At 47.3% G+C, this 20,789-nt stretch overlaps 1 protein-coding gene across 1 annotated transcript in view; it reads right to left on the bottom strand.

The window, feature by feature from the left end:
• PIGG (phosphatidylinositol glycan anchor biosynthesis class G (EMM blood group)) overlaps positions 1–7,620 on the bottom strand; it is a 268,780-nt gene extending 261,160 nt beyond the window's left edge. The window contains exons 1-2 of the mRNA XM_075931310.1: positions 7,424–7,620; positions 6,513–6,706 (exon numbers count right to left, since the gene is read on the bottom strand). Coding sequence (XP_075787425.1) covers positions 6,513–6,633 — 121 coding nt within the window. The 5' untranslated portion in view covers positions 6,634–6,706; positions 7,424–7,620. The remainder of the gene's footprint in view (positions 1–6,512; positions 6,707–7,423) is intronic.
• Positions 7,621–20,789: the final 13,169 nt, after the last annotated feature.

Raw genomic sequence — 20,789 nt, 5'->3', positions numbered from 1 at the left:
ACGTGCAACTCCCTGGAGGCACCACGTGCATTTTGGACTTGAAATATTCTGCATTTTGGAGTTTGGGCACAAATCAAAACGTTCTCTAGGAAATGCAGATTCATTATTTTTGTTTGCATCAAAAAGGTCTTGGAGGGGAGAAAGGAGCCTGTTTTAACAACCTGAAGACAAGAATTCCCACAGACGTCACGATGCAGCAAAGGCAAACGTCTTCAATAAATGTGTCTGTTCTGTTTTTGGAAAGCAATGGGATGGCATGGTTTTTATTGATAAGGAAAGACTTTCCACTCCATCAGTATGTAGACAATTAATAAACTGCTGTTAGCAGAGCCGTTTTATTTAAAACAAAAGGACTGGAGACTTGAACTCAAGAGACCTAAAAGAACTAGCCGAGATGCCATCGGAACGGGTAATGATGATTTTTAACAAGTCTTGGAACACTGGAGGACAAGATAGTATCAAAACCATATTTTAAAAGGGCAAAGAGGATAACCTGGGTAACTACATGCAGTTATCCTGGCATCGATCCTGGACAAAAACCACAGAAAGGCTGACATGGAATGCAATTGATAAAGAATTTATACATGGAGCAGAAGTAACTCCAATCAATGTTGTTTTCTGGAAAATACATCTTGTCAGACAAATTTGACATGGCTTTTTGACGAGATTACTAGTTTAATAGATGGCTTAATATAGTAGCCTAAGACTTCCACTGAGACATTTGACGTAGGCCCCCCTATTTGCAGTGCTGCTGAAAAAACTGTGCTAGTTGAGGGATATGAAAGAGACAAGGTGGGGGAGAGTATATCTTTTTGGAGCAACTTCATTGGGTACCAGAGATAAGCTTTACAGCTCCACAGAGTAGCTATTTTTCAGCAGAGGTGACTTTCCAAGAAACTGACAGACAGATGAGACTCAGGAATGTCAGCCAAGCAGAGGAGACAGAATCATGGGACTCTTGGCAAGGAGAATAACCAAGAAGGGGCAGAGATATGTCCTGCACCAATTCCTCCAATATCATCTGGAGGAAGGACTGTGTCCAGTTTTGGGCACCACAATTCAGGAAAGATGTGGAGAAATTGGAGAGGGTCCAGAGAAGAGCAACAAAAATGATTAATGGTCTAGAAAACATGACCTACGAGGGAAGATTGAAAGAACTGGGTTTGTTTAGTCTGGAAAAGAGAAGATGGAGAGGGGACATCATAGCAGTTTTCAACTACAGGCAGTCCCCGACTTACGTCGGATCCGCACTTACGTCGGATCCGCACTTACGAACAGGGCTTTTCTCGCCCCGGAGCTCGCAGGCAGTGGGACCGCCCAGAGCGCAGCGGTCCCGCCACCGCATCCTCTGGGGTGAGAAAAGCTGCTCCGGGTCTCCCTGCTGTGCTGCGGGGAACTTCCCCACAGCACAGCAGGGAGACAGGAGCAAAGCCGCAGAGGCGGGGGATCCCGCCGCCTCTGCGGCTTTGCTCGGGTCTCCCTGGTCTGCTGGGGGAGGTGAGGGGGTGCAGCTAATGCGCCCCCCCCCAGCAGACCAGGCTTTTGTTGCGGGACGCCTGGGGTAGAGCAGCTGGGGTGCTGCCGGGTTGGTCCTGCAGGGACCTACCCGGCAGTGCCCCAGCTGTTCTGTCCCAGGAGTCCAGATTCAGCCGCTGTTGAAACTGATCAGCGGCTGATTCCAGAAAGCCGGGGGCAGAGCAACTCTGCCTAGGGCTTCCTGTAGTCAGCCGCTGATCAGTTTCAGCAGCGGCTGAATCTGGAGCCAGTTCCGACTTACATACAAATTCAACTTAAGAACAAACCTACAGTCCCTATCTTGTACGTAACCCGGAGGACTGCCTGTACCTAAAAAGGCATTCTAAGAAGGAGCAAGAAAACTTGTTCTCCTTGGCCTCTGAGGACAGGACAAGAAGCAATGGGCTTAAACTGCAGCAAGGGAGGTTTAGGTTGGACATTAGGAAAAAACTTCCTAACTGTCAGGATGGTTAAACACTGGAATAAATTGCCTAGGGAGGTTGTGGAATCCCCATCTCTGGAGATATTTAAGAGCAGGTTGGACAGACATCTATCAGGGATTCTAGATGATGCTTGGTGCTGCCATGAGGGCAGGGGACTGAACTTGATGACCTCTGGAGGTCTCTTCCAGTTCTAGGATTCTATTATTCTAAGTAAATTAAAAACCTATATTTTCAAGGTCAGGAGGGACCATTTCGATTGTGTAGGCTGACCTCCTGCACCAATTCTAGGTCTAGGGACCTAGAATTTCGTTCAGCGATTCCTGCACCGATCTCAATGGCTCATGGCAAAATGAGAGCATCTTTTTTAGAAAAGCACCCATTCTTAATTTAAAGACCAAGGGCTGGAGCATCGGCTACATGCCAGTCTGCTACAATGGCTAAGTATTGTCATGCTTCTAGTTTGATCATCACCATTTTCAGCTTTGACCTGTTGGATTTTATGCTGTTACTACAATGTCTGTGGTATCAGATTAGATCAATTTATAGAGCAAGATTATCAGCAAGCAACAGAGCCCTCTTACAAGCACCTACGCAAGACTTTTCCTCTGTCGATCTCAAAGTGCTCCACCAAAAAAAGTTCTGCATTGCCGCTTCCATTTTACCACCAGGCAACATGAAATAGACACCACACCCAACACCACTGAAGCAAGCTACTGTGAGAAACACATATCCAAGCCGGTCTTTGGGCACTGAGAGCCAAGGAACAAGGTGCTATCCTAGGCCACAACACACAACCTGCTCATCTGACATATTACTAGGGCCCTTTGTTTTCTGTTTGCATTTTAGGTCAATTTTCCCAGGAATGTATCATCGTTTATTACTACAACAACAAATATCAGTTGAAAAATCAGTATAAAACTATTCATAATTGTTCTGGGTAAATATTGGGATTCAGTTTGGTGCATGGAAGGATGAGGGAAGGTATTCCGTAGATGAATGCCTTGATAAATGGAATTCAGACTGGTTAGCTGCAGAACTAACACACAACTCAGAACACAGAGCCACCTTTGAGCTTAAGCAAGCAATACAGTGGCAATCCCCAAATCAAACTTTTTGTTTGAATAAACAGTTTCCTGTTGCAGACTATTTGACTGCAAATATTTACATTTCAGGGTCATGCCATTTGCTGCACCTACACTCAACTTCATCCTTTTTCTCTTGCTTTTTTTTAAAACTTCCTTGTGCAAAGGAATGCATTCCAACACACATTTTCATGTTCCTCCCATTTTAACGGGTCCACACTTGACACGGGTCTTGGCTAACAGCTTGATGTGTGAATGTGACGGGTATGAGAGATATTAGTGCATCCAAATGTGCATGCACCTTAGCTCTGGCACACTTTCCTGTTGTATTTTCTAAACTAACACGTAGCCTTTCTTCAACAAGCTGCTTTGCATAGACACACAAATGAATATATCATCGTAATACTATTTCTTATGCAATCTATTGTATTTTCCTAATAAAACACGTGATTTTTCCCCCCTATATTTGAAGGGCACAAAAGTAGGGGTGAAAAAAAATCAGAAGATAACTTCTGTAAAAAACAAGGATTTTTTTCCTGTAAAAATCAGTTTAAATTGGGGGGGGGAGAAGGAAGTGTGTGTGTGGGGGGGGAGGGGGGGGGCAGGTGAGGGCAGAATCTCTCTATAGGAAGTGCCCTGCATGGATTACTTCCTGTTCTTGAGCCACTAGCCAATTAGAAGACATTGTATCTATCTGAGTAGGTTTTATTTAAGTGGGGCACTTGGTCTGGACTTTCAGGATAGCCAAACAAGCCAGACTTCTGCCGTCAGTCAGCAGAACCCAGTTCCTCAAGCCTTAAGTGCACAGTTTCATAACGCAAGAAGCAGGGTGCAATTTTGTGATTCCTGGAACACAGAGTCTGAGGAGAATAATTGTCCTCCTGGGAACGAACTGCTCCAATTACCTGGAAGCTGTAGCGACGGCACTCACTCTGATGCCATCTCTCCGCGATAATAACGAAGTGGGTTCTTCTTATAGATCAAGTTATTTGAAATATTTGCCAGCTCTCTCTAGTACTCTCATGACAAGTTAACATCAGCTAGTGTCATTTCTTCTAGCCTGGCTCCTGTTCCCTTTGCGCTGTACGACTGGAAACCACGTGACATTTATTAAATCAACTTTCCCTTTGCGATTTTTCAAGGAATCAAAACATTGATCTCTGCTTTCACTTAACCCACTTAAGAGAAGAATCCAGACACCAGAAAAGCTAAGACAGTGACAAGGGCTGACTCCTTAATGCTAATGGGACTATTTTGCCATGTTGCATTTCAGAGAAAACTGAGACCCTTGGTTGCAATTTTCAGTCTTGCCAAATCTTGTGAGTCCGGTTTCTAAATTTGCATCGAGATAAACTGGGGTGTCATTCACTGAAATGACCGAACGCTTTGGCCACACCAAACATTTCTGAGACCAAGTCATGAAAATACCTGCCCCTTAACTGCCCCTCACAACACTGCCTCATCCCACACTATCGTAAGGCTTTATTGCTTGGGCAATGAGCACTATTTTCACATTTGCAAGCTAAGAAAACAATGCTCAGGGGATTACTACAGGTTCAACATCTCTAATCTAGCACCCTGGGGGCCAGACCAGTTCTAAACCAGAGATTTGCCAGATGACAGGAGATCAATATGGTTTAACAGTGTTACCAACACTTCCACTGCTTACTGGGCTCTGAGAAGACATTTAGGGGCTAAATAACAGCACAGAACACTGAGAGCCAGGACTAGTGGCTGTAAAACTTAATGGGACAGCAGGAAACTTGGCCACACCCATGAAAAGTGGACATCCGGCTAACTCAAATCATGCTGGACCACGGATGTTGCTGGACTAGAAGGGCTCAACCTGTAACCAAATAGATCATCTAGCCACATTCATTGCACCCTTGTAAGCACCAGCCATCGTGAGTAGTGGATTAGCCAGGGGTACTGCTGGAAGGAACGCTGTTCCATGATGACAGTCTCGAATACCGCAAACTGGCAGAATTACGTTTATACAAAAAACCTTTTAAATTCTCATTCATGAACTCTGCAGTGCTTGATCTAGCAATGTCTGCTCTCTTGTGTGTGAGAGAGAGTCGCTGTCAGGACGATGTCCAAGCAGAAAAGTATCAAATGCTGAGAACAGATCCTGATTCTTGAACGTGTTCCAGCTGAGATGCTGTGTCCAGACTGATTTATTTTCAATCCACAACTGGACCCTCCTCTGTCTCAAACAACCACCACTGCCGTGGAGGGAGGAAGGGAGGGGAACATACCTGGAACATCAATACATCTGGGCGTGGGCAGGTTAGGGTGTGAGGAGCGAACTTCTAAGTCAAAGGGCTTTCATAAAGCACGCCTTCTGGTTTACACCTCCAGTTTGAGGGTAGCTGTCTTGATGCCATGTGGCATGGATTGAGGAATAACTTCAAAATTCTTACTTAGATTAGACTAGGACTAGTAAATCCTAATATAGACAAAGCCACAAATAACTGTTACCAAACCATTAAGAGCCTACTAAGGCATCATTTTTCTTGTGTGTTCTCACACTGCCTAGAAATAGAGACACTTTTTCCGCCTAACTACTCTTCTTTCTGCCCCATTGATGTTAATTCAACAAATTCCCCAGTCGGTTAAATAGGATTAGAAAAGATGACAATGATGATAAATAGAACAGTCTTTTCCCACAGAAAGGTAAAATGCATGGGAGACTGGGCTTTTTGCAGCAGGTTCTTGCCTAGTTATCCACCTTATAAAAATAAATCAGCATCTTTATTCCTACTGGTAACTGACGCATTTGGGAAATTGCTAGACGAAGGGTATATGCGTGGGGGAGGGAGGTTGTTTGACACTAAGGCTTTCATGAAATAATTCTATTGGAGCAACTAAATATATGCATTAGTTTTGTACACTGGAAGCTTCAGTAATGCATCCAATTCAAGCCTTTTAACGTCTCACCCTAAGATGGAGACATTTCAAACGAGTGCTGATATCTTCCTGTAAGCCGTACGGGAAATAACATGTAACCAGCCTGAAATGGAAATCCATAAAGTCCGTCCAGGACCTGGTTGTAAAATATCACACAATGCATCGGCATGTTAATTGGAATTTGAAGGGAAGCTGTCAGATTAAACATACTTCTGATTTCTTTAGCTATTACATACCTTTAGCTATTACATACCTAATTATTCTCATTAAAAAAAATCTAAATCTCTTCACCCGCTATTTAGAAACTTCATTTAATTGGGTTTATACAGCTAATTAACTTTTTTATACCTCATGCAACTTTGATTCTAATGACCGACTAGTCAATTTCATTTTTCTGGCCCTCTGGTCATAGAACAACGTTGTAGCATTTCAGGTACAAACATTACTCCGCAAAACCCAAATAGAATACTCCTACAAGCACATTTAAAAAGCCATGGAAATCTTTTCCTTATTCAGTTTTGTGATTTGATCAAACAAAACAAAAAAATTGAACTTGAATTACCTGACACCAGGTCAGACGTTCCTATCCACTTCAAGTGAGAAGGAGCAAAAAGTAATGCATTCTTCGAAGAAGTTCCAAAAGGAGGCATCCGGATGTAGCATATGATCCCTCCCAGCCTCATGGATGAACCTGTACAGGAACTAGTGGTGCAACACAGGGATCTGTTCTTGCATTGATGCTATTCCACACCTTTTCTGGAAGAAAATATAAAATCATTAATGGTAAAAAAAAAAAAAAGTGTAGATGGAGCCCACTGGTAAAGTGGCAAAGGGAGGGGCTCATTAATATTTTTTTTTAATTTAAAATTTTTTTTTAGTAAACATGGGTTTTAATAAAACTAACTGCAAGGTCAAAATTTAGGAACAAAACTGTAGGTCTGTGATGGGACTTCTCTGCCCCCTAGAAACACTAGTGCCAACTAAGGATGTAAAAGATGAACCAGTTAACCAGTAAACATTAGCCTTACTGGCATGCTTACCTGGTAACCAGTTAACCAGAGGGCCAGACCAGGTCTGGCAGGAGCAGCCTCCGCTCATGGCAGCCTACCAGCCACAGTGAACCCGGCGGGATCTGCCCCCTAGTTGCGATGTGGTGGGCTGTCTGGGCCGGAGCGGAGGCAGCGCCACCCACGGAGGGCCAGGCTGTAGGAGCCCCGTTGGGGCCTTTGCCTAGAGCAGCCACTGCCACAGGACTCCAGCTGCTCTGCACCAGCCTTCCACGGTTAACTGGTTAAACGATTAAAATTGCATCATTTATTCGGTTAACTTTTTAAATGGGTATTTACATCTTTAGTGCCAACACCTCCCCCCTCCTCCAGGGAAAACCCATTCAGACGGGGCTATTGCAGAGGCCTAGAAGGAAGCGGTAGACACGCCGAGCCATCAGGAGCCAACAGGCTGGTTAAGGCGTACCTGCTGCTGCTCGCTAGTGGAGATCAGGAACTTGTGCTTGTTTCCACTGTGTAGCCTGAGCGTGGTGGGTTAAACCAAGCGCTGCCCCGGAGGTGAATCTCGCAAGGTGGTGGGCTCTGTGCTTTCGGGACCGGCGAACCAGACAGCGTGCAACGGATCGAGAACTGGGCACCCTGGCAGGCCTGTGCTGCCTGAGGCTGGTGCAGACAAGACAATCAGAAGACTCCGATTTCCACACCAGGCTTATAGGCTGCAGGCAGACAAGCACTATGACATCACAGCTAACTCAGCCAATCACCACTCGCTCTTTCCTGTTCATTTGCATACTTGGATCCCGTTGGTTGATGCGAGTCAGCAAATGAAAATGCAGGTGACTTTCACAGAGTCGGTGGGCGCAGGAGGTTCAGGCGTAACTGGGGCTACTTCAGGTCAGGGGCCCTCTATGCTGCACCTGGCTGAAACCAAACCTCACACCTTGGTCCAGTCTAGTTCATCTAAACAGTGCCCATTCGGGGCTGTAGGGAGAGAAATTCCTCTGCCTCCAGCACCAGTGGGGCCCTGCCATGGGAAACCTTCACAGCAGCTGCCAGTGTGGTCTGCCTCGGCCGTCAGACATGTAGCCCTCTGGTACGGCCGGGAGCGCAGGTGCAGGAGTCTGGTGTAAACAGAAGGGGCTGCCCTGAAGAGCTAACCACAGACACAGACAAAGGAGGAGCAAAGCAGACTGCTTAGCAGCTAGCTATAACAAACAGCTTGTTCAATTGCTACCTTAAAAACACATCTGGACTCAGGTTTTCTCTAGCGGAGACACTGTTGAGATGGCCACGGGAGGCTGAAATGGGCGCTCCCTCGTGGTGAGAATGGGAAGGGGGCCACATGGTTTGGTTCTCTTTCCAGCAACCTTGTTGGCTTTCCAAATACTGGTGTGTAAATCTGCGTGTGGGTGATGGGAAATGTGAACAGACCTGTCGACTTGGTGCCTCTTTATTGCCCTCTGCCCAATTTTGCAGTGTGAAAATGCAAGTTCTTGAAGTGCAGACTCACACCAGGAGGTTACTTATTTCCTTGCAAGAGGGTGGTGGCAGTGGTAAATGTCTTCATCTTTTCCCACGTGTGGTGAGGAAGATGCTTCATTTTCAGTTTCCCATGTACCTAGATCAGCTGGAGTTTGCATTCCCACTGGAGGTGGTGGGACACACCTTGCCTTTCAGGAATCTAAGAGACCATGGACAAAGATTACAAAGTTCAGGAGATTCAGAATAAAAATCAGAAGATCTGACCATTTCCCCTCTCTCTGTCTGCCCCAGTGGGGACTCCTGGGTTAGACGAGATGACTGCATCATTTCCATTCGCAGTGTCCATCCGGATAATCCAGGTTTATAGGAATGTGTAGGAACATAAGAGCGGCCGTACTGGGTCAGACCAAAGGTCCATCTAGCCCAGTATCCTGTCTGCCAACAGTGGCCAGCACCAGGTGCCCCAGAGAGGGTGGACCGAAGACAACGATCAAGCGATTTGTCTCCTGCTATCCCTCTCCAGCCTCTGACAAACAGAGGCCAAGGACACCATTTTATCCCCTGGCTAATAGCCTTTTATGGACCTAACCTCCATGTAATTATCTAGCTTCTCTTTAAACTCTGTTATAGTCCTAGCCTTCACAGCCTCCTCTGGCAACGAGTCCTCTGGCAACATGTCCCTCCAGAACCCATATTTCCACGGTAGCTGGAGCTATAATGGATTTCATAGCCACTACTGGGATGCTGTAGGCTTCTGCTGGATCTGCTGACAGGATCACATTGGAGGAGGTGAGGGGATGCAGCTACTGGTTTCCAGGTCAAACTAGTTCCTGGGAGAGATGACTGAAAGAATCAGGTGCCGATTCCATTTCCAGTCTTAGATGTGAGTATTTTGCGGGTGCAGCAGGAGACAAGCTGGCCCACTCCCTTCAGCGGTATTAGAACGGAATTCCATCTGCTACTGTTCCAAGAGCCGCCGTGTCTGCCTGCTTTTCCAGAAATACGACTGCGGCTTACTCGCCATCTGTTGATAAACCACGCGCAGGGAACGGGGGAGTTCTAATTGACATGCTTTTCCCCTTAAGTCCTCTCAACAAGTGAAGCATGTCAGATATTTGTAATGATTGAAGCCAATTCATTTAAATAAATCCCCAGCAAGTACTGTAAAATACAGGTATTGAAAAAGCCTCACCCTGCTGTATCAAAATGATCTCAAGGACGTTAAACCGTGAAGGGAAATGCTACCCAAACTCTGGCAAGAAACTAAAAGCGCAAGTGACCAATGTCAAACAGCATTAAATGGCACCGGATGGAGAGAGGAGAGAATATTCGAGAGGCTCTGCTTACATCAGGAAGCCAAGTGAAATGTTAGCAAAATAAGCGCCTCTTTAAATCTGCCTTCCTCTGTTTCTATTTCCATATTCAATTAGCTTCCCAAGAGCGCCAAGAATTGTCTGCAGTCCCCTTAAGGCAATTGCCCCTTGAGAGAAATTTCCTTTTGCAGCTTTTACTGACTGAATAGAGGTGCTCATTTCACTCTAGGAGAGTGAAGAATACGCCTGTTCCTATCTGACTCAATTCAAACGTCTGCTTTCAAAGCCATCACCTATCGTTCTCTGTTCTTCTTGCGGCATTTCTGTTCTTGTCTCTGAAATTAGGACACCCGTGGAAACACTCATTACCTCATGAGCCATCTCACGGCAGATTTAATCTAGTTGTTGCTCTTATTCAGAGCAACAAACCCTTCCCTTTGGATTCTACCTCCTACCCCCTCCCATCCCCTCCACTATCTCTCACACAGACACACACTTTCCTCAGATGCTAACATAGATGTGTTGCCTTTATCACATTTCACAGCACTGGAAACCTTCCTAGCCGTAAAACAAGCAGTCCCTCTGCACCACAGTCTGACCAGTCTCATAGTGAATTCTCCTCGGTACTGCCAGATAACAGAGGCTATTTCTGGACCGCAAGAGAAGGGGTGGGTAGTAATCAGCATGCGCTAATGACAGAGATGAGACAGCATCCGCTGGGTTTGTCAGCCAGAATTTGACAGATTGGGCAAAAAACGCATCCACCATAGAGAACCATGTAACGAAAGGGGATTGTGCTGGCACTGGCTGAGAACTGACCAACTCGTCGCTGGAACCCCAACCAGCTCACCTGGGCGTTGCAAATAGGAATGAGTCGGACAAGACTGGATTTGACTCTCTGCAAGGCACACGCGCGTCCCTCTCACTGGTAATGACTGGACTCCGGGCTGTCCTCCGGGCCAAGCGTTGAGCTGGAGCACGACATGGCATTTCTGTGGCAAGCTGAGGAAAAGGGCTCAAAAGCTGTTCCGGCAGCAGTACCCTCCCCCAGAGGCATGGGTCCCTGCCTAACGAGCCATTTTCATCGTAGGCAAGTCGTTCGCTTGAGGGGAAAACCTTTCCATGGTCTTAGGCTCCCTTTTTCTCCCAGTGGCGGCCCACCAGGCGTGGGGGTGGTTGGGGGAAACTGAGTCTCACCCACTTACTCCGGATTCTGGCCCGGGGCCCTAGGTAGCAGCCGCTAGTGGGGCTCCCACCCTGCTGTCACAGATTAGCAGCCTCTCCCTGGGCCCCAACCAATCCCACGGTACCTTCCCTTGGCACCTTGGGGAGAACGTCTCCCGGTCGTAGCCTGCAGCTCTCCCTCACGCTGCCCTGCCTCTGCTCCGGTCCCTCACGCCTCTCCTTCCCCCGCCTGACCTGAGGGGAAGCCTTTCGGCATGGGGCCAGCAGGCCCTCCCCAGCTGCAGGTGCCCCCTTAGCCTGCTGCTGCAGGCTGGCTCTGAATGAGTCCCAGGTGCCTGCCGGTTTTAATTGCTGAGCAGCCGTCTCTGGCCGCCTACGCAGGGGACAGGAGCCCACTCGCCCAATGACCCGTGTACCTGCCCTTCCCCCAAACACCTGCAGCCTGCTGCCTTCGGGCTGCCACAGTGCGGAGAGCCAGGAGATGAGCCCCACCGTGGAATTGATGCTGCAGCTTCACAGCGCCAGATGCCTTGACGGTAGGTTTGCCAACTTTCAACTCACACAAACCCAAACACCCCGGGGCCTGCCCCCACCCCACCCAGCCTCCGAGGCCCTGCCCCCTGCTCTGACCATGCCCCGCCCCCTGCTCCCTCCACCCACCACCCCATTGCTCCCTCTCCTCACCCTGTCACTCACTGGGCTGGCTCGCGGGACAGGGCAAAGGCTCCAGCGTGGGGCTTGCAGTGTAGACATAGCCTGACTAAGTGTAAGGTTCATTCTCGGCGTGGCCTCTTCTGGCTTGGCTTTCAGCTTACACTAACTAGGACACAGGGTACTTCCCTGCAGTGTGATCTTTGGCAGGGACTTTCCCTGGGTTTTAAAATGAGGGACAATTTACTGTCCTGGGCCTGTTTTCCTGGTGGCTGCCAGCCCGCCACAAGGGACCTGAGCTGAGAACTGCTGAAGAGATGGGCGAGATGGAGAGGAGGAGGAAGCGTGTAAAAGAGCATCCCTAACTCTTGGGCGGGCTGGCAGTGGGCTGTTAAGCAGAACCAGGAAGCCAGTCACTTCAACAGGAACTGGATTAGGCCCATAATTTGGTTTTAGTTAAAATAGAATCATGAAAAAGTATGTAAACAGTGGGGGACATTTGTCCCTGGCATAACTCGACTGAAGAATTCTGCTAGGGATGAACTAGGGCCATTATAGGCGATCTAAGTTTTCTACGATTTCTTTTAACCTAAAGAAGTTTGTTTTTGTTTTGACTCTCTAATGGATTTACATTTGGGTTCCATGCACTGCCAAAGGGAGACAGAATTCAAGAGCATTTTCTATGTGAGCTGAGAGTGAAGGAAACAGTAGAAGTTCAGCCAGAGGACTAGAAAGAGAAAGCGAGGGGGGATGGCTTCCCAGCTAACCAGCATCATTTTCCGCTCAGCACCCACTTTGGAGATGAAGAAGCCGTGGTATGCAGCTAGGAGAAATGGAGAGTGGTCACGAGAGGGCTAGACCAACAGACAATGAGAGCTACGAAGGGCTAACCTGCGCTCCCCGTGCTTGAACAGAGCAGGGACGTAGACTCCCTGCTGATGCAAGGCATGGCCAACATTAGCAAAGGGATCCATATTGACCCCAAAGAAGCAAAGCTCTCAGGGGAAGCGAAGCAGCTGGAGATGCAGTAGTGTTGTGTCTGTTGAGGTCATGATGACTACAGGCTGGTCCTTTCCTAAAACTGGCCCATGCTGGAACTAGAGGTGCATCACGAGGACAGTGGATCCCTTCCGTTGGCTTCAGCAGTGCATGGCCTCCGATATAAATACGGGGCTGGGTAGAATACGGAGTGCCAGGTGCTGACCCAGCAGTCTGAGCCTATGAGCTTTAATTAGCTCCACCGGGGAGGTTTTTTAGCGGAGGAGAGGACTTGATTGCCTAAACAGACTGAGGGTTGATGAGCCAAGGAGCTAATTATCCCACCAGCTGGAGAGGCTCGTTAAAAGCCTAGGAAGGACACGCGAAGTGGAAGGAGGGTCTCCCTAGAAGGACAGCACAGAACTGTGGTGGGGGCTGTGGTGGTCACATTAACCAAACCTCACAGAGGTGTTGGCAAGCAAGAGATATCCAAGACCATGAGGGATCCTATCATGGGAGAGGAGCCTGCCTTGCTATGGGGGAAAGAGGACAGAATCAAGTACCAAGTGTGTTGGTTATACCCACAATCTAACCTAACCTAGAATAAGAGGCGTATAAATATCTGAATGAAAATACAGAATTTATCTGTTCACTAACTAGAAAGGATTATTCACCCACTGGGTAATAAAAAATAAAAAGTGACTGCTTCAATTGCTGCGCACCTTATGTTGACTGTTTGCTTTTAATTAGTATAATGAGACAGGCACACTATTTCAGAAGCGAGGGTGAATGCAATGGAAGCCACGTGCAAGAATGTTCAATCGCATACAGAGGCAAAAATATTTCAGTTTTTAATAAAGCAGCAGTCAAATCACCTCTCACCATCAGACCAAAAGAAATACTAATCCGTCAAAAGCATGTCCTTCAAGAGATGCGCCATATGGCTCAGGCGTACGGTTCATCATCCCCATAGAAACTTCATCCTTCCTGGTCCTCATGCTGCTTTTGCTGCTCTCGTCTCTGCTCATGCTTGAGAAAAGAATCAACCAACACTTGTATTATGCGAAGGGTCACGGGGCCTGCGCCTCAGCCACCAGGGTAAAAAAATAATTCAAAGCCATGCTAGAGCAGAGCCACTAGTCCATCGATCGGGTTAAAGGTTGCACATCCTTGACAATCATCTTGTCACCCTATTCGCCTAGGGTTGAAATTAAAAACAACCTACCCATATTCATCACTGTTATCTGCTAAAATAACTACATTACACTTGACCCAGCCGAATTAGACAGCAAGGCTTTCGCTCATGTTTGTTTACAGTACACAACGTACTTGATCATATTAATGATGCTGGAGAACTTCCAGCCCTCCCTCTGGGTACATCTCTAAGAGTGGGATTTTAAGGCTTTATTAATGATTTTATGGTGATAACTACCCACAGGAGGCCAATTCCTCTCTGTAACCCCTACAAAGTCAGTGGGGTCATTGAATTTATGTTTTAACAGGCAGCAGAAGTCCCCTAAGAACCTGTATCATTACACAGCGTCATTAGTGCTTGTTATTAGGGAGGAGGCATAGCGCAGTGGCTTGAAGATTGGCCTGATAAATCCAGGGTTGTGAATTCAATCCTTGAGTGGTCCAATTTGGGATCTGGGGCAAATCTGTCAGGGATGGTACGTGGTCCTGCTGAAAGGGCAGGGGACTGGACTCAATGACCTCCCAAGGTCCCTTCCTATGCTATGAGATAGATAGGCTATTCTATGATATAGATGGGCAAATCTTGGAGCATTCATAGTGGGAGTGTAAGAGAAACTAAACTCTTATTGTTAGAATTTACTATTTCCATTTAATCACTTTTCTCATTAGGATCTGCTTCCAGTGCACCCTTAACTTGTATTTCCCACACAGCAAGAACTACAATAGAGGACCGCAGTGGTAGTGTTGGACACTCACCACCACCACTTTTGCATTTCCTCAGAGACGCTGAGGGCCTATCCAACGTCTAGCTCGGAGCTACTCAACTTTGGAAGCCCCGGGGGCTACAATGAGACTCAGCACATGCTGAGAGCCGCAACTTAAGTGTGGTTGCGCATACATGCAAATATATATGCAAATATATGCAAATAGCTTCTTTCACACAATGCTCCGGTGCTCCTGGCATCTTCTTCCTGGAGGCTAGAAACACTGACACCCTGTACCCGTCTGTTGCAGCCAGCCCATCCGCTTGCATCTTTCAATGACCACCCCTGCCTGGGAGACGCCTCGCCGTTGTGGAGCGTGTTCCCAGTGGAGGCCACGTGCAAAGGATTCCCCCCCACAGGCTGCATGTTGAGCCCCGTGTAAGCCCAAACTGCACTGCGGGCTGCAAACAAATGGGCTGCTACACATTGCGTAGCCCTGATCTAGCGTAATTCAGAGCAGCCTCAAGGCTATCCTAATTTACAGGTGCCTACAGTGGCCATTATGCAGACTAGCTACGCTCTGGCCTTTGTTTCCTCTAGCGGGGATTGTCTCTCTCTCCATCAGCTGAGGTGGAATTGTGGGATGCAATGTGGCACAGCCGGCATGAGGGTTATGAAATTATTTATACAAGAAAGCTAAAACACTGGAGGATTTTGCCCCTTGGCGAACATGACTTTCAGTAAGCTTCGTTTCCTCATGCTTTTGAAAGGTACATAAATTATCAAAGGGGAGGGGGGCGTTCTTTTAGACCGTAGGGAACTTTGAAAAGGAAAGAACGTCATCTCTTTGAAAGGAGAAATATAAGGGAGACTAGAAAGGGATGAGAGCTGATTTACTTATCTCCTGGGATTTCCCCCTTATTGGGGGGAGGTTCTGAGCTGCCTTGTTACGGCATGGATGGTGCTAACATTCCCTCTAATCTTTTTCCATCCATGTGAGGAATAATTTTGTGTGCCCCAAGCAAGGCATGTGCACCACCAGTGAAACACACACCTAGCTGCAGGCACTCTGCTAATCAGCTGGGCAGCATTTGAATCTCTCCTGAGAGACCACCCAAGCACACAGCTTACAGGGAAGAATGGACGTAGCCTTATTTCCATCACCAGAGCAGCATAAAGGAGTCTCATCATGGGCCATGCTCCGGCCCCTCTGAGTGCTTAGACATACAGCTGATTGGAAAACATTGAGCAAGAGGGAACTGTCAAACGCTGACGGAAAATTCCTAATCCTGTTTTTCCCACTCAGACAACAGACTCTGCTCCCTGGAGACTAACAAACAGAGCTGAATGCTGAGTTATTGTATCACATGAATACAGGTACCGTTGTATTTAACAGCAGCCTGGATCCCTGAGCAGCTCTGCAGAACTCCACAGGGAAGCAAAGGGCAAGGAAACTGTTCTGGGAGCGAGCGGTCCTTGCTGACAAGACTGTAATGCTTTCAGTTTGCACTCTCAGGCCAGCCAGGCCTATACTCCTAGGGCATGTCGAATCAAGATATGCAACTCCAGCTAATTACATAGCTGGAGTCGATGTGCTTTGTTTTGCATCTCCCTGCCATCACCCCTCGGCTTCCTTTACTCCTTGCACAAGTAGGACTACCAGCAGCTGGCGCAACACCCTCTGAGTTCCCTTTTGCAGGTCTTAACTAGACTTGCTCAATTAAACTCCAGAAGATCGATCACAGCAGTGTGGAACTTCTGTCTAGTGAAGACATGGCCTCAGAATGCTTTTAGCATTGAACCTATACTTCCCTGGACTTCATCCCATCACGAATAGCCCTATGCCCTGCAACCACTCTAATTGCTCAGCTTCCTTAGTTTTGCCTTCTTCAAACGCTTACAGAACTTCCCTCATCTCTCCCCTTACTGTTTATTTAGTTCCACACGTCAAGTGTCTCAGCTCAGTATCTACATCCCCCCAGATCAGTTCTGTGGCTCTTTGCTCCCATTCACATGTCGATATTTCAATCTGGAGGTACCCAAGTACTTTGGTTTTTTTCTCTTCCCATTTTCCTTTCACGTAAACACGATGCCAGAGAGGCGGATGCCACAATTTGGTATTGCAGGCTACGGGACACAAACACAACCACCAGAACACCCCGGGCAGCTGCAGTGAAGTTACACCTGGAATGCTGCATTCCATTCCATGCGCCTCCACACCAGGGCAATAGAGACGTACGAACAAGCGCACAGAGAAAGGCAAGAGAAATGGTTAGGGAAATGCAGATAGTCTTGCAGTGCAAAATGTGCAGAGCTAGGCCAAGCAGTGAGCAAGGGGGAGAGGGTAAACAGAGTGGGATTAAAAATGTAGGTGTTCCCAGGGGCATGACTGGCAGTTGTGGGATTAGATTTTAAAAGGGTTCAACAGTAAGATCTTCGTGTGGAGCAAGCTGTTAAATGGTTTAGTAAACTTGTGAGGGAAGTTGGCAGACACCCTAGGGCTTGAAACGTTTAAAATTACATAGGCTGTTTGCCCACGCTTTTTTCCTAAAAAAAGAGCAGGGAGATCAACGGAAAAGCTAATTTTCCTGGAAACTCCACATTGGGCCATTCATAGGATGAGAGGCCATGGGGACAGCTCAGTGACCAGGGATACATTCCAGTAAAAAGGTCAGATACATTCCTGTAAAAAGATCACAGTGTCAAGCTGGGTTCGTGCATGTGGAGCAAACACAGAAAAAAGGTCAGTGAAGACAAGCCAGTGCACTGCGCAAGGACTTTCAACTAGAATTGATGGGAATTTGCCCCCTTTTCAGCCAGGAGGTGGCAGTATACGCTAAGAAATTTGTACAATAGGGTCTTTTATTTATTGTGTTTATATTTGCATTCGTATCATATTGTTTGCATGTACCTTTTTTCCAAGGAATTGTCCGACTCCAATGTTTCGCAGACTGCACCTGTCTTCTATTCGTGTTGATACATGTTGATTGGTGGGTGACAGGATCTGTTTCCATGCAGTAGAAATTGCAGTAGGTGTATTTCAGCCCACTTGCTGCCTGATAACAGTCCTTGAATCCCGGTTCTGGCTTCCCCTTTTCCACTGTTTCAGCCTGCCTTGCCTTGGGAGCCCTGGGTGGCTGCTTCTCTCGCTGTCTTTTCAGCTGTCCCCTCTACTCACATGCCTAGGCTAGCTTTGTGTTCGTCTAACGATTGTCTTTGCACCGTCTGTCCCTGACGGCATGTAACCTTTGCTGCCAACTAATCTGCAAAGCTGTTACCTCTCACCTAACTCTTTGTAACTCACAAGGCCAATTCACTGTGAGGCCAGTGGCAGCTGGGTAGCTGAGGCACCTCTACTAATCCCCATCCCTTTTAGCTGTACTTTCCTGCATTGCAAACTTTTGAGGACAGGAGACAGAGCCATCCTGTACATAGACTGCAGCTAGCACAGTGCGACAGTATGGCCTCCTACCCTCCTAGGAGAGGAAAAAGTGTGTTGCTCAGCAGAGGAAGACGGGCCCATCACCCAAAGGGATTACATACCAAAGAGGACAGGCAACGATTCAGAGATGCAGCAATAGGAGAAGCTGGACTCATGGCAGGGTGGTGCCGGGATTGGGCAGTTGTGTTTTTTGAAATAAGCAACTCCCCTAAAGTGATGGGTTATCAGCGATGTGCTTCACAGAAGCGTACGTTTGAGCTGGGATGGAAGGCGAAGAGGGTGGACTCATTCTCTTTGTCTGTGTACATTTCTCATATTCAAAGACCTTATTTGATGGTTGTCACAGATCCTCCACCAGTGGCAATTTTAAAATCAAGATGAGAGGTTTTTCTAAAAGATCTGCTGGAGTTTGAATGGGAAAAACTTGGGGGAAGTTCTAAGGCCCGTGGAGGTCAGATGAGATGGTCCCAATGGGTCCTTTCTGGCCTTGGAATCTACTGAATGAGCCTAGAACAGGAAGGACTGTAAAATGCTGGAAATAAGAAGTGCAGAGCAGCTGTGAATGGGACAGGCATGCATTCACCGTGTGTGTTCCGTGCTCCTGTTTGAACAGCTAACTGGTCTGTGGTCACCATTTAGCTCCTGACATTAGTAATATTACCCTAGCCAAGCAGAAATCACTAAGAACATCCACAACTTTCACCATGGTTGAATATGGGCCACTCTATCCAAATTCCACCCAAGAGGATGCGGCCTGATCTCCCAAGGCATCAGCCTAGCCCACAGGGAACAGGTGTGCAGAAAACGGAGCTGTTGCCCACTAGAAAGATGACCAAGAGAGAGAGCTGGGGGAATCAGCTCTCCCTGTGCATCCTCTAGAGCAGTTCAACTCTGCATCACATCCAGCCAGGGCCTGTGCACGAACGGCACAACCGAATCCAGCAGTTGCTAGGTAACCAGCGTTCTCTCTAGCAGGGAGGGATGCTTAATCAACCCCAATTGGTTCTGATGATGTAATCCTTCTGGCATGTATGCGCAGGAGAACTTGCAGGGGCCCTCTCTGTCTCCAACAGCATGTCTCTAATGGAGGCCCTTCCTGCTGTCATGCGTACCCGTAACTGAGTCAAGCAGGCATCTATAATTTGCTCCTGGACTCCAAACAGAATGAGTAAAAAGTCATAAAGCTGCTTCAGCTGCTATTCACCACAAGCTAATGCTTGTTCCTGGATCCAGTTTGCAAGGCTTGTGTTTTGAAGCCAAAAACGGTCAAGCTATTGTCATAGAAATACTCCAGGAGTTAAACGGAAATCAAGATGATAGAAACCAAAGCATCAACGATAGTAGAAACTCAGGGTCAAATACTCCATTAGCAACTGCCAGTGAAGCTGTCGTCATGGCTTAGCATTATAGAAATGCATAATGAAATTGACAAGAGCCAACCAATGCTGATTAGAAGTGTGTTGAGAATCTGTCCCGACAGGTCAGTTCTCCAGGTGGGAACTGACCTGAAGGAAAGGGAGATTGAAGTATTGAACTCAAATGGCTATCATCTAATGGAAATGGACGACTTTGCAGGACATCACATTTTACGTTAATGAGCATCAAATACAGTGAGCATGGTTGTCTCATTTCTTTCAGTACTATTTGTGCTGACATAACAATGCACTCCTGAATGCTTTAGGTGTTCAACGTTCTAAGAATTCTCTATTCCAAAGCTCAGTTGGCATCATCTTTAAATATTGAATATTTGCTTCAGTTTATTTCCATAGCTGATACCTTGAACATTTTAGAGGTCACAAAGAAACTTACTATTCCGAGTGCATCAAATCTGCTGTCACTTAAGATTTTTTACTCGAAAGCTCAACTCTACCTACTGATAGACAGGCCTGGGATGTCTTGAGATTCAAAGCACTTTTGGGATACAGAGCTGACAACCCATCCAAACTGCAAAACACTTCAGCTGCTGTCGCGCTGCAAAATGTGTTGGCATCGCTCCGGTTTCTGTGGCCTACGTGCTGAGTAACCCCTTACTTCAAACACGGTGCCCTTGACTTCAGTGGGGCTGCTGGCGGAGTGACGGTAGCAGAAGAGTCAGTCCCATGTTAACTGTTGGCCCATAAAACCATAGACTAGGACCATTAGGATATTCCACCCTGACCCACCACTGCCCCACGGTCGCCCAATGACTTCTGCATCAAGCCCATAATCTCTGCTTGAGCTACAGCCTCTCAAGGCAACCTTCAATGTTGATTTAAAAGCCAGACAAAGATGGAGAAGGCTCGACATTCCTAGTTACACTGTGCAATGCCACATCGTGCGCCGTCAACCTGGGAAGCAACACCATGTGTCAAGGACAGGAATCTCACCGAAAGGCTGAAGAGTCGGAATGGAGCTAAGTGTGGCAGATTATTCTTCGTGACTAGCGAAAGGATCGCACGGAGACAAGCCTGTGGCATGGAGAACAAGCACCATCCACAGGCCAACTGAGGGCAGAAAAGATCCCTCTCCTGTTTCCCATTCTTGTAATGAATTTGCTTCAGAGCTGCAAGTCACGGAATTATGTCGGAACCACATCTCTTAACCGACCTCCCGTTACAGGTCAGTAACCTCCATTTCTTCGGCCAGTGATGGCCTCTACATGGATTCAGCGTGTGGGAAGTGAACAAGAAGGTCACAGGAGGGAGCTATTTAGAGCTGGCAGGGACCCAGGTTGCAATAGGACAGTACCTGTAAGAAAAGTTAAGTTACTTTCACCATTGGCTGCTGCCCTACATATCTCAGCAAGCAAGGGAAAGTCGGAGGCTGAGCACAACACAGGTTGCTGTGTGGACCTCCTCAAAGATAGGGAATTGCTTGGGGAAAGCCAGTCAAAGAGGTAGGGGG

This window comes from Pelodiscus sinensis, chromosome 6 (genome assembly GCF_049634645.1).
Source record: "Pelodiscus sinensis isolate JC-2024 chromosome 6, ASM4963464v1, whole genome shotgun sequence".
Classification (NCBI taxonomy): Eukaryota; Metazoa; Chordata; order Testudines; family Trionychidae; genus Pelodiscus; species Pelodiscus sinensis.
The sequence above is the reverse complement of the archived record's forward strand: the minus strand, read 5'-3'. Positions and strand labels throughout refer to the sequence as shown.